This window comes from Arvicanthis niloticus, chromosome 24 (genome assembly GCF_011762505.2).
Source record: "Arvicanthis niloticus isolate mArvNil1 chromosome 24, mArvNil1.pat.X, whole genome shotgun sequence".
Taxonomy (NCBI): domain Eukaryota; kingdom Metazoa; phylum Chordata; class Mammalia; order Rodentia; family Muridae; genus Arvicanthis; species Arvicanthis niloticus.
This window is the reverse complement of record NC_133432.1, coordinates 24,459,426-24,476,606: the sequence shown is the minus strand read 5'-3', so window position 1 is coordinate 24,476,606 and position 17,181 is coordinate 24,459,426. Positions and strand designations below refer to the sequence as shown.

Below are 17,181 nucleotides of genomic sequence, written 5' to 3'. Positions count from 1 at the left end.
GAGAGCAGGTGGTACAGGAAGGAGGCCCTGCCTTGGGCAGGGAGGGTGGAAGCCATTGAGACAGCTGTTGAGTTTGTCAGTACTTGACTAGCTGGCATTATAGTGCTTTCCACGGTTCACGCATAGCCAGAGAGGACCCAGTGCAAAGTGACAGGTTACGGATTGGCTCCAAAGGGAAGAGATGAGACCCAGAACCCAGCAGCCTGACTGGGGACTTGGTGAGCAGTTGCTTTACCGCTGAGCCACGCCTCCAGCCCCATGGTTGTGTTTGTTGCTGCACCCTCATGTCTCACAGGAGAGCACAACCAGACAGTTTTAAATAATTTTGCATTTTTTGTTAGCATTAATTGTATTAAATACTCTTAGACTTTTTTATGTTCATATCCGATTGATTATCTTAATAAACTATCAGCATATCTTGTGCTCCTGCACAGGAGTGCATGTGCGCGCGCGCGCGCACACACACACACACACACACACACACACACACACACACACACACCCCAGGGTTTCTCTTTAGCCCTGGCTGCCTGGAACCCATAGAGATCCTCCTGCCTCTGCCTCCCGAGGGCTGGGATTAAAGACATGCACCACCACTGCCCAGCTGTCTTGTATTCTTAAGTGGGTCTTAACTGAGGTGGATTTTTGGGGGTTTTTTTTTTTTGTGTGTGTGTGTGTGTGTGTGTGTGTGTGTTTTGTTTTTTTAGACAGGATCTCTACATAGCTCTGGCTGACCTGGAACTCGTTTTGTTGACTAGGCTGGCTTTGAACTCATAGATCCTCCTGTCTCTGCCTTCTTGAGGGCTGGGATTAAAGGTGTGAGCTACTATATCCAGCCCAAGAAGTGACCTCTTGACATGGAAGAAAATCTGCCTGGCTGTTGTCCCTCAGCCTGAGTTTGAAACAGACCATCTTTTGAGGGGCCTAATTAAAAGAGTTAAACCCAAAGTCAACTTGAGTCTAAGATACTGCCTGGCCTCCCTCTGTTTCCTTTTTTTTTTTTTTTTTTTTTTTTTTTTTTTTTAAATGACACAGTGTCTGATGTGGCCCAGGCTGGCCTTGAACTCATGATCTGTCTCCGTGCTGGGATCACAGGTGTGTGCCCTGACACCCAGACTAGCCTCCAACTTGACATTTGTCTCTCGGATGCAGAGATTGCAGGCTTGTGGTGAAGCCACCACACCTGGCTTCGGCTTGTCTGCCTTGTCTTTAGAAGTCTGTTTGAGAGTGACAATTAACCTTAAAATAGTTAGCTTAATATTTGGTTGTATTTGAACGATCGTTTCTGATAGCTGTTGTCTCTAAATAGTAATTATTTCTGTCTGCACTATTGATTTCTTATACTGGGTCACAAGGTCCAAGCTGGCCTTGAACTTGGTATGTAGCTGAGGAAGACCTTGAGTTTTCCATCTTCCTACTTAGACCTTTTTTTCTTTTTTCCTTTCTAAGACAGGGTCTCGTTGTGTAGTCCTAACTGGCCTAGAACTGACAGACATTCACTTGTCTCTGCCTCCCAAGTGCTAGGATTAAGGTATACACCACCACACCTGACAACTTAACACTTTAAAGATTCTGTGAGCTTCATTTGCAGGTGTTAGAGCTGACAGCTTAGTTGTGGGTTCTGCCTTCTCGGGATGCTGGTGGCTGTTCTTACGTGGGCCAGGCATCCCCCGCTCCAGTGTTGGGAGCATTGAGAGTAAGCATGGACCTCACACATGTACTGACCTGTGTGAACCTGGGCTCGCATCCTGAAGGGCGTTTGTACGTGGTCCTATGTTGAGGGGGTCAACATCTCTGTTTCTTTCTTTTTGGAATTGAAAAGATTTACAGAGCCAGCTTGGTGGTGCATGCGCCAGTCCTGGCAGGTAGGAAGCTGAGGCAGGAGGATCCTAAGTCCAAAGCCACCTTATCTCAAGTCACAGCAACAACGAAAGGCTGGTGCTTTAGTGGGAGAGCCCAATGCCATGGAGTCAGGCCCCAGGAGAAACAAATATTAAACTTAAAAAAAAAAAAACAAAAAACCCTAAACTAACAGAAACAGCAGCAGTGTTTGACCCAGTCCGTTCCCTCCCCTCCCCACTTGTTTGCGGCCCTCAGAGCTTGTGAGTTTATCCTTTCACTCAGCCTTCATTCTTTTTCTATAAGATGCTTGTACTGTTATAGTGAAATAGCTGCCTCCGTTAAAACCTTTTTCCTCAAAACACTTGAAGTTGAGCATAACTCTAGCCATGAAATCTTAGAGAGAGGAAAGACTGATCAGAGGATATGAGCGGCTAGCCCCTGCCGTGCGTGCAGTGCGGTGCGTGCAGCGAGGTGGTGGAGCGTGGAGCTGCAGCGTGGTCGATAGAAAGCCCTCGTGAGTGGCCAGAGTTGCCTTCAAAACTGCGCTGTCACCGGGGCAGCTGGGTTCCCCAGTAATGAAGGTTTTTTTTCTCAAGATGATGATTATTCTCCACCCACCAAGAGGCCAAAGAGCAGCGAGCCGCCCCCGCCCCCGCCAGTCCCAGAGCCCGCCAACGCCGGCAAGCGCAAAGTGAGGGAGTTCAACTTTGGTAAGTGTCTACAGCGGGGAGGGCTAAGGGGTGGGCAGTGACGTCAGAGGCAGTGGGTCTGTGTGAAGCCAGTTAGCCATGGGGAGTAGACTGCATTTGGCGCCCCGTTATCCTTCAAAGCAGTAAAACCTTCATTTTCCAAGGTAGTCCCAGTCCCCTTGGTTTTCAGTATTACTCTGTCGCCCATGTCCCATCTAAGGGACCGAGTAAATACCAGGGGTGAGTTAGATTTGTGGTCCATAGTTTGAAATTTTCTTTGTTTTGTTGCTCTTGGGAGAGATGTAGGCCAGTGCTTTGCCAGTTGGAGTTTGTATGTATGTGAGTTTCATATTTTTCAGCATCCTGTGAAGTTGCAGCCACCTTGCAATAAAGTCTTGCCTCTCCCCAGCTAACAGGCTTCAGGAGGTGTCCCTCTCAGAGGGCCTGTGTAGGCCTCTCTCTTTTTGCTGCTGTTTTGCAGTGCCTAATTGGACCAGTCTTTTCTGATCACCTATCTTTAGACGCTTAAAAGCTCCAAAGAGGCAGGCTGTGGACTGTTCTAAAAACAAGTTTCAAATGTCCTTCAGTCTCCAGCTGTTCCCAAGAACCACAGAAAAAGGAAAGACCCTTGGGGAGGCAGGAAAAAAGCCTGACTGAGGTGGGCTGACAGGCAGGTGGTCTGTTCTGGAGAGCAGCGACTGCCAAGCTGCCCTGGATACTGAAAATGGCTCCGTCTCTTTTCAGAGAAATGGAATGCACGCATCACTGACCTACGAAAACAAGTTGAAGAGTTGTTCGAAAGAAAATACGGTATGTCTGTCCCGGCGTGCGTTTCAGGTCATGCTCAGAACAGATGGCCGGTCTGCCAGGGAGTTAAGCCCTCCTCACACCTGGCCCTTGTATGTGTAGGGCATAGTAGAAACAGTTTCCAAATTACCAGTCAGTGGAAGCAAAGTGTGCGTGTGCGTGTGTGCGTGTGTGTGCAAAGAGAGAGAGACCATTTTGTGCTTTTTTTCTTTCTTTTTTTTGAGACAGAGTCTCACTGTGTAGCTCTGATTGCCAGAAGTCACTATGAAGAGCAGCCTGGCATCCAGCTCACAGAGATGCACCTCTAGAGTGGTGGGTTAAAGGTTCCATCCTCCTGCCTCAGATGCATGCTCACAGACTCACACTTTCTAAAAAGCATTTATTATTTTTTTGTTGGGTTGGTTTTTTTGTTTTGTTTTTTTGGGTTTTTCAAGACAGGGTTTCTCTGTATAGCCCTGGCTGTCCTGGAACTCACTCTGTAGACCAGGCTGGCCTCGAACTCAGAAATTCATCTGCCTCTGCCTCCCAAGTGCTGGGATTAAAGGCGTGCGCCACCACTGCCCGGCAAAAGCATTTTTTTTTTTAATATTAGATGTACCAGTGTTTTGGGTGCATGCATGTATGATCTGTGTGCCTTGTACAGAGGTGGTTGTAAGCTGCAGTGCATACTGGGAACTGAACTCTGCAGGAGCAGCGAGTACTTAACCACTGAGCCAGCTCTTCAGCCCAACATAGATTCCGTAACTGTGGTTGAGATCTTCAATGGAAGTCTAGAGTTAAAACAGAATAATAATAAACTTGCTAAGTGTTTCATATTTTCCTTTACTTGCTTACGCTTCCCTTAGCGTTCCTTCCACCTTGTGTTCAGGCCTTAGCTTGTGCTTGTAATGCACCCATTTCAAGGCAGGAAAGGCAGACAGTCCATTAGAAGTGTTGAGGTACAGCAGGCAGGTCACAGTGAGGCCAGGGCGCCATGCTGAGTGGCCACGAGGACAGGAGCGAGCACAGTCCCTGCAGGATGACGGTGGTGCAGGGTCAGTGCTTGTTCTTGGTGCTTGCACGTTTTAGTTAGCCCCTTTCTGAGCTAGAGAGTCTGGTACAGCAGCAGTTTCCTGGCCCTGTGCCCTGCAGCAGTGTGAGGCAAAGTAGACCATGTAGACCAGGCTACTATGGAACTCACAGAGATTCCCCTGTCTCTGCCTCCCGAGTGGCAGAATCACCACCATGGCCACCAACCAAGATTCTTTTGTATATAAGGAGATCATTGTGAGTCACCTGCTGTGAAATTGTCATAACCACCGTCATGTTTATACACTGAAGGCAGCTGCGGTGGCGATTGGCCCCGAAGGAGGAAGTCTAACTGCTATGTAGACTTGGCATGAGCAAGGTTCATGCGCTGTCCCTTTCCACCGCTGACATGTATGATGCCGGTGAAACATTAATGCAGAACACCAGCCAACAGTGATGCTGGTGTGACAGGGACTCTGTTTGGTGACTGTGTCCACAGCCTGGAGGACATGGTCTATAACTGCTGCATTATTCTACCCTTGGGTAAAGAAACGGCTGTGGTCATAAATGACGCAGATCAAGAATGTTTTCCATCTTGTTATATGAGAGAAACTCTTTTAGAAGTTCAGTCATAGACAACGAATGCTCATGTTCTAAAAACCGCGTGGTCCCGTGTTTGTAATCCACACACTGTGGTTAACTTACGAAGACAAAGCCATGTGCCATGTGCCATGTGCCGTGTGCGTGTCGTCTGTGTTCTGACGTGGAGTCCCGCAGAGCCTTGTCTGTAATGACACTCCCTTTCTCTTTTCATCCTAAAGCTCAAGCTATCAAAGCCAAAGGTCCGGTGACGATCCCATACCCTCTTTTCCAGTCCCATGTTGAAGATCTTTATGTAGAAGGGCTTCCTGAAGGCATTCCTTTTAGAAGGCCATCGACGTACGGCATTCCTCGCCTTGAGAGGATATTGCTGGCGAAGGAAAGGATCCGCTTTGTGATTAAGAAGTAAGATGTGTGCACGTGGATGGGGCTCTTGTCTGTTTGGGTTGGTTGGTTGGTGCGGGGGTTTTTTGTTTTGGTTTTTACTGCTGACAAATACTAATCACAGACTGTATGTAAAAGCTTGTGGTTGCGTATCTCTTTATCCTCCAGTTTCCCTGTGTTTGTGTGTGTGCATTTGTGACACATAGATGCACACGTGTGTGTGCTAGTAAGTTTGTACGCCTCAAGGTTAATATGGCGGTGGGTCACTCTTCCACTGCACTCTTTAGAGATGGTCTCTCTCAGAGTTCCTGACTGAGCCTGTGTGTCTAGCCTGTGTCGCTGTAACAGTGGTGTCTGCCATCTGAGACTTGACTTACAGGCGGGCCACTGGGCGTGCCTGACATTGGTTGACTGCAGAGGACCTGAGTCCCGGTCCTTCTGCTTACGGAGAGAGCACTTTGCTGAGCCATTCCCACGGCAGCTATTCTTCCGCTTTGGAGTATGTTGCATGAGTGTCCTTAGGTCAGACCACCCCATCTCACACCAAGAAAGGTGGCCATAGATCTCTGGGTTGCTCGTTTCCCACCCTTTTGGCAAACCTATATTTCCAAAACACTCACATTACAATTCACGACGGTAGCAAATTTACAGGTATGAAGTAGCAACAGAAATAATGTCATGGCACTCGGGAGGCAGAGACAGGCGGATCTCTGTGAGTTCAAAGCCAGCATGGTCTCTGCGATAGCCAGGACTGTTACGCAGAGAAACCCTGCCTTGAAAAACAAACAAACATAATATTGTTATGGTTGGGGGTCATTACGACCATATTATTAAAGGGTTGTAGCATTAGGAAGGTTGAGAACCACTGCTCTAAGTCTGAAAAATTGAAAGCACGTGAACATAAGGTTGGAAAATTAAAATAAGCAAAGCTTGGAAGAAGAATGAATAGGAGAGCGAGGCGACTGTTAGCCACCCTCCATGCTGAAGCAGGGATGGGCCCTTCCCTCTTCCCTGAGCAGGTGTAGTTGTCGGAGGAGGCGGTGCTGCTGTGCCGATCTTAAAATGGTGGCCACCCGAACAGTCCACACCTGTCTGCTTCTTTAACTTTATCTCTGTGTGGCTTTGCATGCTCGTGCATGAGGGGGTTAGAGGGATGAGGAGTCGGTTCTCTTTCCACTAGTCACAAAGTCTGTGGGTCAGACTCAGGTTGTCGAGCATGCGTGGCAGCCTGTGCTTAACTCATCATGCTCGGCTCCCACTTCCATATTTCTTGACCAGGATTGTGGCACAAAGTTTTAAGATCGAAGATCATTTAAGATCTAAAATCTAAGGACATTTGTAAAGTGATCATGGCAGATCCAGAAGACAGAGGGAACCTTTTCCGTGTACACTCTGAAGGCATAGATGGACTGCCGTGTAGGCAACTGAAGTGAAGTAGCAGGCATACATTTAAAGTGAGGGTTCAGGGGCAGGAGAGATGGCTAGCAGTGTAGGAGCACTGGCTGCTCTTCCCAGCACCCACACGGCAGCTCACACCTGTCTGTAAGGGTACCCGACACCCTCACACAGAACATGTAGACAAATCACTAAAGCATGTGAAATAAAATAAGTCCGTTAAAAAAATTAGTAAAATAATAAGGTAAAATAAAAAGGCAAAGCCAGAAGACGTCAGTCTAGTCAGTAGGTCTGAGAAAGCGCACCAGGACCCGGAAGGCACGCTCATGTTTTTGTAGCATAACCTTTAGTCTTGCCATTCAAGGGGCAGAGGCAAGAGGATCTTTACCAGTGTGAGGCCAGCCTGGGCTACTAGGGAGGCCCTGTTTCAAAAAAGTATGAAGGAAATGAAATACTGAAAAGATTGTTATGTGTTACATTGTTACAAGACTGAATAAAGTAATGAAGCCTTTGCTTTAGAAAGTCCTAGGTGTTGTAATTGGGGGGCAGGTCACAGTTCACAGGGGTCAGTGTCCCAAGTGTCCATGAAAGGCTTGACTGCTTTGCCTGTCTAGAGGCAGCTTTACAGAATTCAGTAAGTGCTTTACATCACAGCCACAGTCAGTCAGCATCACGACCACTGACCTCTCTGCTGTCCCTCCCATCCTCCCTCACTCCCTCCCTCCCTCCCTCCCTCACGTGTCAGGAATGCTGGAGTCCTGTTCTCTGCCCTAATCGAGGGCTCCATGGGCTGTGAGAATTAGGGCTCATGTATTTTGTGGGTTGTTTGATTGTTTAGAAAAATATAACATCTCTGGCCCTGCACATACAATTGTTGGATATACGTAGAGCTTTACAAACAAACATTCAACAATATAATATAAAATTAAAGGATTATGTTACTATAAAATTTTTAAAATCCCTGTAGTGAAGTACTTTCTCACTTATCAGAAGCACATGAGGCATCTTCTGAGACAGTGTGCACTTTCTGTCTGGAGAGAGAAACTTCTGTCTGAAGTTGGTCTGGGTGTGCTGGTGTGCAGGGTTGATGATTGAACACTCTATGTACTCTGTGTGTGCTAGATAGTATCCTTGCTAGATGCTACCTGCCAGGTACTTACCATTGATTCTCTCCTTTCAGACACGAGCTTCTGAACTCAACACGGGAAGACTTACAGCTTGATAAGCCAGCATCAGGAGGTGGGTTTTAGCCTCCGGCTAGCCATGGCTGTGTGCATGAGAATTGTGACGGCAGTGCAGCCTCCTCTTTAGGGTGCCGTCCTCATAAAGAAGGAGACCTTTGGGGCCAGAGAGACAGCTCAGCGGCTAAGATCACTGGCTGCTCTTCCAGAGTTCAACTTCCAGCAACCACATACTGGCTCACAACCATCTGTATGGAATCTGATTCCATGGTGTGCATGAAAACAGAGCACTCCCATACATAAAATAATAAAGTTTTAAAAATCTTGGAAGTAAATAAGGAATCTACCTTCGACCAGCAGGTGTGAGCTGTTACCAAACATGCCTTCCAGACTTGTAGTACTCCGCACAAGAGTGACACAGTTCTGTTCATAACTGTAGAGAGATGGATAGGTTCTGCTCTAAAGCCAGAGCTGTACAACCTTTCTCTGCTGCTGTGATAAACACGGACAGTAGGACTTGCAGAGGAGAGGGTTTGTCTGACTTACAGGACACAGCCCATCATGAGGGAAGCCAGGGCAGGAAGCCAGAAGAAGAAACGGAAGCAGACACTAGGAAGGAATGCTTCCTCTGGCTTGCTTCTCTTGGCTTGCTCAGCTACTGCTTACACTGCCTAGACCCACTTGTCCAGGGATAGCTCCACCCACAGTGGGCTCCCACATCCGTCAGCTATGGCCCTCATAGCCCAGCTGTCCAGTGCGATGCGGACAATCCTCCATTAAGATTCCCTCTTCCTGGGTGTGTCTAGTTTTGTGTCCTGTCTACAGAAGCTGTGACACGGAGATAGGTAGAGAGATACTGAGTTTCTGGGTAGACCTGCACACATGTTCTACATGGCATGCTTGGCCATGCTTGTAATCCCAGAACATGGGAAGTAGAGCAGGCTGGCCTACTTGCTGAGTTCCAGGATAGCCAGGGCTAATGAAATACTTTCTCAGAAGGAAATTAACTGAAATTTATATTGTAAAGTTGGTATTTATAAATTGGATAAAGGCCCATCAATTCTATCTAATTCAGGACATAAAATGAAATTATTGTTTGTTTTGTGTCCTTCGGGATGGAGTGGGAGTTGCCCCATGTAGATTAATAAGTATCTCCTGAAGTTGTGAAGGTAACTTCTGTCAAACAAAGGGAGAAAAATTAACTTCGGGTATTACTGTACCATTTAACAACCTGACTAAGGAAAGCTGCTAAGCCCAGACAATGTGTGCCTGTCCCTCACAGTGAAGGAAGAGTGGTATGCTCGCATCACCAAACTCAGGAAGATGGTTGACCAGCTCTTCTGCAAGAAATTTGGTAAGTGAGAAGTTTGTGTGTATTGTGTATGTGTGTGTTGAGGGTAGAGGGTGGGTCACGTGTGCAGGTGTCCACAGAAGCCAGAAGAGGGTGTCAGGTCTCCTAGAACTAGAGTCATGGGCAGTCGTGAGCCACCTGATCTGAGCCTGGGTCCCTGGAAGAGCAGCGAGCGCTCGGAGTTGCTGAGCCGCTTTCAGCTCTTCGTTTCGTTTTGTTTTGTTTTTAAGTTTTTTGTTGTTAAGAGTTGTTTCATTTTAGGAATGCAATGAGATTATTTGACTTAACCTAATGTTTTTCTTGCTTTTAGTAAAGACTAATTTTAAGAAGTTTTAAAAACTACATAGACGACAGTAGGCTAAACCTTGAGTATTGTTTCCTTTCATTTTTCTTTTTGTGCTGGGATGGATCGGGCCTTGCACGCCCTAGACCAATGCTCTACTTCATACCAGCAGATGCTAGGAAAGTCCTCCACTGTGAACCACACCCCAGCCCTGAATAATTGCTTCAAGGAGTTTCATTTATGCAGTGTAGGTATTTGACCCTTTGGATTCGTTTCTCTTTGGGTCCAGTGAGAAGGACATCGGGGCCAGGACATACATCTTCCCACTGGCTTTGTAGAGTCCCCATAATCCTGTTTTAGGTTATCTTGGGTTTTAGTATTTATTTAGTTTTGGTTTTTGCTGTTTGTTATTGTTTTGTTATTGGTTTTGTTGTTTTGAGACAGTCTTGTTTTTGTTTTTTTTCTTTTTTTGTTTTGTTTTTCAAGACAGGGTTTCTTTGTGTAGCCCTGGCTATCCTGGAACTCACTCTGTAGACTAGGCTGGCCTCGAACTCAGAAATCTGCCTGCGTCTGCCTCCCAAGTGCTGGGATTAAAGGCCTGCTCCACCACTGCCCGGCTTGAGACAGTCTTACTATGCAGATGGTATGTAGATCAGGCTAGCCTCAAACTCAGAGATCCACCTGCCTGTACTGGGAGTAAAGACACGATTAACTGTTGGGTTTATGGGATGTTGGGAATGGAACTGAGGGATTCCTGCATGCTAGGCCAGTGTCCTCACATCCTGGTTCGGGTGTTGTTTGTTTGTTTGTTTTGTTTTGTTTTGTTTTATTGTTTAAGGATGATATGTAACCCTTGCTGGCCTGGAATTTGCTCTGTAGCCCAGGCTGACCCTAAATCAAAGGTGTGAGCCACCATGCTTTGCTTTGACTCTTAAACATTTGGACATTTAGTGTATTTGGTTTGTTAACATTGCAGTGCCTTGAAAAAAAGACCCTTTGTATAGCTGTTCTGCCTGCACGTGTGTCTGTTCATCCCTGGCATGTATGGTATCCACGGAGGTCAGAAGAGGGTTTTGGATTCCCTGGAACTAGTGTGCATGTGGTTGTTAGCAACCATGTGGATGCTGGGAACTGAACCCAGGTCTTCTGCAAAGGCAGCTAGTGTTCTTACCTGCTGAGCCATCTCTATGGCTCCCAGCTGGCCTGTTATTCACTCAACACACACACACACACACACACACACACACACACACACACACACACACACTCTCTCTCTCTCTCTCTCTCTCTCTCTCTCTCTCTCTCTCTCTCTCGTGTTTGTTTTGTTTCGAGACGGTTTCTCTGTGTGCCCTGACTGCCCTAGAACTGACAGAGATCCTCCTGTCTCTGCCTCCCCAGTGCTGGAATTAAAGGCGCACACTACTACTACTACCCAGCTTTCAAGGTTTTGTTGGAAAGGGACATTTCATTTTTCCACTCCCCAAAATAGTGGAAATTTGGTGGGGAGGCACCAAATACCATCTACCCACAAGTCAGAGTTGACAGCTCGTCCTTCTCATCCTTGTTAGTATCCATAGCTGTCAGTGAGTCGGGCCTTAGTAGTCACCTTCCCTCCCGTTGGGTATAAACCAGCTTGGAAGCAGTAAAGAGTCCTCCCCTAGTGTCCAGTCAGTACTTTCCCTGGACACTTAGCAGCCTAGATCAAGTGATGGTGTTTGTTTATTTTGGGGGGATGTCACCATTATGTCATTGCAATTCCTGCGTAGGGGTGACATGTGGTTCTGAGTGTCTTGGCTCCCAAGAACGTCACTGCCATTGGCTGTTTTCGGCTTTACTTAAGAAGTGGCAAAGGAAGAAAGGAAGGGGAAAGAAAAGGAGAAGTGGCTGGCGGAGCGTAGGCCGGCTTTTCAAGTACAGCTGAGGAAGCTAACTCAGGGGCTGGGATCTGAGTCTGCCAGGCGCTCACTTGGCATGCCTGAGCCTCTGGGTTTGGTCCCCAGTACTATAAAATAATTTTTAAAACTTTTTTTTTTTCAAGACAGGATTTCTCTGTGTAGCCCTGACTGTTGTAGAACTCTTTCTGTAGACCAGGCTATCCTTAAACGCACAGCGATCTATCTGCCTCTGCCTCCTGAATACTGGGATTAAAGGCATGGACTACCACCACCCAGCTTCATTTTAGACAACTTTTTAGTTTTTCGAGACACGGTTTCTCTGTGTAGCCCTGGTTGTCCTGGAACTCACTTTGTAGACCAGGCTGGCCTCGAACTCAGAAATCTGCCTGACTCTGCCTCCCAGGTGCTGGAATTAAAGGTGTGTGCCACCACTGCCTGGCTTTAGACAATTTTTAAAGAGAGAAAATAGACTAAAAGGTTTGAGAATGTGGTTTAGTGGTAGAGTGCTTGCTTGCTTAACATACATAAAACCCAGAATTTTTTTTCAGTGGCTAGTATTTTTGGCGGATCTAGAAATGTGCCTGTTTGGGAAGTGGTGAGAACTCGGAGGTATTGGTGCCCGTTGTCAGGTTTCTAGGGCAGGAGGGAACAAGATCTCACCAAAACCATCCAGGAGCTTGCTCCGTGTTCACCAGCGTCCCCGGCTGTAGCTGGCACCTGTGCACCCCTGCACACTCCAGGGTACAGTAGAGACAGCTCAGGAGGGGAGGTGGCCCAGCCCAGCTCTGGCTTAGACGCATTGGTTCTGGTCAGGGAAAGGGCAGGACTTCCTGGTCTGTGAGCATACTGTAGATGTAGATGGTGGCCGACCGCTCGGGTGGGGACTGGAGGACTGAGACAGGGCACTAGTTAGGAGGCAGTGTCCTTGAATTTTTCTTTTCTTTTTGTCCCTATTGAGACAGGGTCCCATTGTATTTGTAGCTCAGGCTGGCCTCTGACTCACAGTGGTCTCCCAACCTCTGCCTGAGTGCTGACACTAAAGGCCTTTCTTTGCCTCTCTACCCAGCCGTCAGCTCTTCCCTCTTAACTGCTGTCAACTGAAATGTTACTTTATTTTATAGAAAGCGTGTTAAAATTAGGTTTAGATGGTGTCTTATTTAACAGCTGAGACAGGCATGGATCTGAGTGGTAGCCATTTGCTGTTCCTCTCGAGTCCGTTCCTTTTACTGCTGTGATGGGCTCTTTGTATGTGGACTCTCAAACACACTAGAGCCCTTCGCATTTGACGCTGCCGATACCACCGAAGGAGTTAAGACAGAACGGGTCAGGGGATGGCTCCCGTGTTAAAATGCTGGCCTCAAAAGTGTGAGCCCCGCCCCCCTGTGTTTGAGCTCCAGAACCCCTGGTAAAGAGAAGTGGACATGGTATTGCCCTTGACACGTCAGCAGTGGGGAGTGCTGACCAGAGGGTCGCCAGAGCTCCCTGGCCAGCCAGCCCAGCCTTTGTGGAAAGTTGCAGGTTTGTCAATGAGAGAACCTGTCTCAAAGACAGCTGACAGCTCCCAAGGACCTACACGCTCTACTGACCTTTGTTCTCCACATATAGGCACATGCACTCAGATGGACAGAGAGATTAGGACAAGAGACCTAAGGTATAAAAGGAAAAGTCCATCAATAACAAAGAAACTCAGGCTGGGTGTAAGCCCTACCTTGCTCGGCTACGAGACTTCAGAGTGTGCTAAGGTCACCTACAGAATCCAGGGGCTGTCTGTCTGCTCTCTGTCAGCTGTTTGACTATTTCTTTTTAAAGCTGTTTGGATGTAGTTCAGACTAGAAGTCAGTAAAGGCATTTAATGCCCCCCCACATTAATCTCTCTCTACTTCTCCTCCTTGTCTTCCCATCTCCCTTTCTCTTTCTTTCTCTCCGTCCCCAAGCCCCTTTGGCCCAGGCTAGCCCCTACCTCAGCCTCCTGAGTGCTGGGATTATAGGCTTATACACATGGCTGGCTGCCTTCTGTGTTTAGTTACAGTGTGTGACGTCCTTGGGGTCATTCCTCACGTGTCACCTCAGCCTGAGTCTCCTGACTCTGCTCGTTCTCCACAGCGGAGGCCTTGGGGAGCACGGAAGCCAAGGCTGTACCGTACCAGAAATTCGAGGCCCATCCCAATGATCTGTATGTGGAAGGACTTCCAGAGAACATTCCCTTCCGAAGCCCCTCGTGGTACGGAATCCCAAGACTGGAAAAGATCATCCAAGTGGGCAATCGGATTAAGTTTGTTATCAAGAGGTAAGACCCGTGGGGCAGAGTTTAACGGCTTTCTCTTCCTGATAAAAAGATCCATTTGACGACAGTGTATCTTTCCCTCCTTGGTGGCCCTCCCTCTATACTGTAAATGCAATGTTTAGTTCACATGAACTAATTGAGCAAGGGTCTCTCTGGGATAGCACTAAGACTTACAGAGTGGAGCTCAAGGACAGCTCTGTCTTGTGACACTGTGACACTGTCCCAGGGCAGGCGGATGCTCTTAGGCTGGTCGTGGTGTGTGTGGCCTGCAACAGGACTTTCCGTCTGGGGACAGCAGTTGAGGAGGAGTGGGGTGCCATGTGGTGCGCCATGCTTGCTGGCTGCCTTCTGAAGGGTGTGCTGAGCGGACATGGAAGGCCGACGTCACTCGCTCCCAGAGGAGGTCCAGGGCTTCCTTCTGCCTGGTTATTTGGGGCAGCGTTTGGGGTGTTGTCAGGATTGAGGTGTCTCAGATGTCCAGCTCCTGTAGGGCAGGAGGTGGCAGGCACGATTGGTGTACACTTATTTCTGCAGAGACCCCATAATCCACCTGAATGTTTGGAGCTTTTGCTGTTTTGAGAACAGCCGCCAAAATGGTTCATTTCCTTGCACAAGAAGGCAGAATGGGCCAAACTCAAAACCAGTTGACTGTCGGGCTCTGTGGGCGGCCTGGACACTGCTCCTGGGTGCTCTGACCACTAACGTTGCTAATCCTTTCACAGACCAGAGCTGTTGACTCACAGTGCAACTGAAGTGACTCAGCCACGGACGAACACACCAGGTATGGTTGCTCACAGTCCCTCCTCCTTCCTGCTTGCTTTTTTTGACTTAAATAATTAAGTATCTTGCCATATTGGTGGGACCTGAGCACAGTGCCTCACATTTGGCAAGAGCTCTACCACTGAGAGATGTCCTGACATGTTTTCCTTGTTAGACTCCCCCTGAGTCGCTCAGACTAACCTAGAACTCACTTTGTAGCAGAGGCTGGCCTTGGGCCTGTGATTCTCCTGCATTGGCAGGCCTCAAACTCAGAGATATCCTCCTGCCTCTGCCTCCCAAGTGCTGGGATCAAATGTCTCTGGTGGGACTTGATGATTTGATGTGAAGAAACAAGTCTTTAGAATCAGGTAGACATACGCATGTGCGTCACACTGAAACCCTAACACGGAGGGGGCTGCGCCAGAGTTCGGCTCATGTTTGAATCTAGTCTGGGAAAATTGCGGAGCAGCCTGTGTTACAAACGTTCTTCCCCCTAAAGCAGGAGAGCATGGATCCCAGCTGTGCCTTTGATAGTCATTAGTCATTCTGCCGTTACTTGGGGTACAGCATGAGGGCTGAGGTCACCGGTGTGTCCTGAGTCCTCTCCGTCTCAGAGTACCCGGGGTGATGGTCAAGGTGGGCCAGTGTGTCAGGTTCAAGAAGTTGAGAAGTGACATATTTTGTGTTGTTGTTTTGTGGTACTGACACATGGTAGGCAGCCTCTGTCTGCTGAGCTGTGCCAGTCTAACTGTGCTTATTTCTGATTGGAAAAGTGGTTTTGTTGGTGAGGTTTTGGTTTGCTTGAGTTTCTAGGAACATGTGGTGGATGAGCAGGCGCCACCGAGCAGATAGGAGAAGCGCTGCCTGCACTGTGAAGGAAAGGGAAGCTGCTGGGGGAGCCTGTGAGCGTCCCACAGCAGGCTCTCCCGTGACCTCATTTAAGATAGGACTCTAAATGTAAATTCTCTCCCTTCAGTTTTTCTGATATCTGAGAAGTACAGGAAATCTTTTTTCCCCCTTAATCCCCAGAATTTTTAAACAAAATTAAATTTAAGAGTATTATGTGACCTTCCCTGTTGAGTCTGATTACTGGTCACCGAAGATACTGGAGTGGAAAGCAACAAAGCACACAATCAAGTCCAGCTTGGTGGATCAGCAAGGTTATTCTACTATATGAGATCACCAGTGAGGGGTTGCTAATAAGTGGGGGTGACTCGGGAGCCCCATCATTCAGGTCCCATCTGCAGCCAGCCTTTAGCACCCCTGCACTGCAGCACTTGCCTGGCCAGCGGTTGTCTGGCTGTGTGCAGGCGGCCACCAGGGCACCAGTGGCGGGATCTTAGGTGAGGCTGCTCCTTTCCCCCTTCCCCTAGTGGCCCTAGGCCCTGTCTGGTTAGTGACGCACATAGGCAGTCACAGCTGGTCTGGGTTTGAGATGGCAACAGGTCTACCCCTTGCTCTGTTCTCTGATGCTCCCTGGACCTTGGCAGGGGTGACACAGGGTCTGCTTATCTTCTGAGCACTGGGCCTTTGTATCACAGCAGCACTTTGTCCTGGAGTGCAACCTTCCGCCAGTCCCACCAGAACCATAACCAGAACCGGAACCACTTCATCAGAGGTTCTTATGCAGGTGGTAGTGCCACACCCCTTTATCCCAACACTCCGGAGCAGAGGCAGGCAGAGCTCTATGTGTTTGAGACTATGGTCTACATACTGAGTTCCAGGACAGCCAGGGCTACAAAGAGAAACACTGTCTCACAAAACAAAATCCTTATCTGATGTTTTGTGTTTATCAGCTGTTGAAGGACTTTCTCACCCAACCATAAAAAGCACAGGAGTTTGACAAGTGTGCCTGTCCCCTGTCCCCTACATATCAGACTACAGCATTAGATGCTCACGTGTACTCAGATGCTTTGCTTTTTGCTTAGGACAGGGACTCTATAGCCTACGCTGGCTGTAATCCTCCTTCCTCCTCCTACTGAGTGCACACGTGCTTTTCTAATTTGTAAAACCCTCAGATGTTACATCATGTAATGGAAGCCCCCTTTAGCTGCACCTAGCTGTTAGCCACAGTTCAGTGTGCAACCTCCTGGCCCCTCTGTGGGCCTCACTTACAGGTTCTTGTGGCCAACACAGTAGAAAGGTGACTGGAGCTGGGTGACAGCTGCTCCGGCTTCAGGGTGGCTACAGCCATGTCGAGCCATGGATGAGTCCATGGCGTCAGTCAGAGGAAAGAAGGAGTGTCTCCTTGAGCTTATGATCTGTGTGTCAGACCTGTAAAGAACATTATTGATTTTGCTTCTTTCCAGTCAAAGAAGATTGGAATGTCAGAATCACCAAGCTCCGCAAGCAGGTGGAGGAGATCTTTAATCTGAAGTTTGGTAAGTGAGGTACAGTCGTTCTGTCTGAGTCTGGCTGTGTTCCGAATAAACGTTAGAAGTTCAGAACCTAGTGAAGGAAGGCACCAGGGAGCAAGCCTTCATTTTCTTCTGCTGGTCAGCTCACTTCTTAAACCAAGCTGTTGATTCACTTCATGTCACTCTGCTCCCGTGTCCTCCAGTGTCACAGTGCCGTATTAGGGAGGAGTTGGGGGGACCCTTAGAGTCCCTGTGTGTCTCACCTGTGTGGCATGGGGGCTTCTTCACCTGCTTCTGCTTCCAGAGTGTCTTGAGCTTTCTCAGGCTCTGTGCAGGTTTCATTGCT

General features: G+C 48.1%; 1 protein-coding gene across 18 annotated transcripts in view; it reads left to right on the top strand.

Moving 5' to 3' along the window:
• Gtf2i (general transcription factor IIi) overlaps nucleotides 1-17,181 on the top strand; it is a 77,772-nt gene that overhangs the window by 46,580 nt on the left and 14,011 nt on the right. For all 18 annotated transcript variants that reach the window (XM_076923099.1, XM_076923095.1, XM_076923093.1 and 15 more), the window contains 8 exons: nucleotides 2,439-2,552; nucleotides 3,276-3,341; nucleotides 5,168-5,351; nucleotides 7,906-7,964; nucleotides 9,189-9,260; nucleotides 13,539-13,722; nucleotides 14,442-14,500; nucleotides 16,788-16,859. In XM_076923099.1, the coding sequence (XP_076779214.1) occupies nucleotides 2,439-2,552; nucleotides 3,276-3,341; nucleotides 5,168-5,351; nucleotides 7,906-7,964; nucleotides 9,189-9,260; nucleotides 13,539-13,722; nucleotides 14,442-14,500; nucleotides 16,788-16,859 (810 nt within the window). The remainder of the gene's footprint in view (nucleotides 1-2,438; nucleotides 2,553-3,275; nucleotides 3,342-5,167; nucleotides 5,352-7,905; nucleotides 7,965-9,188; nucleotides 9,261-13,538; nucleotides 13,723-14,441; nucleotides 14,501-16,787; nucleotides 16,860-17,181) is intronic.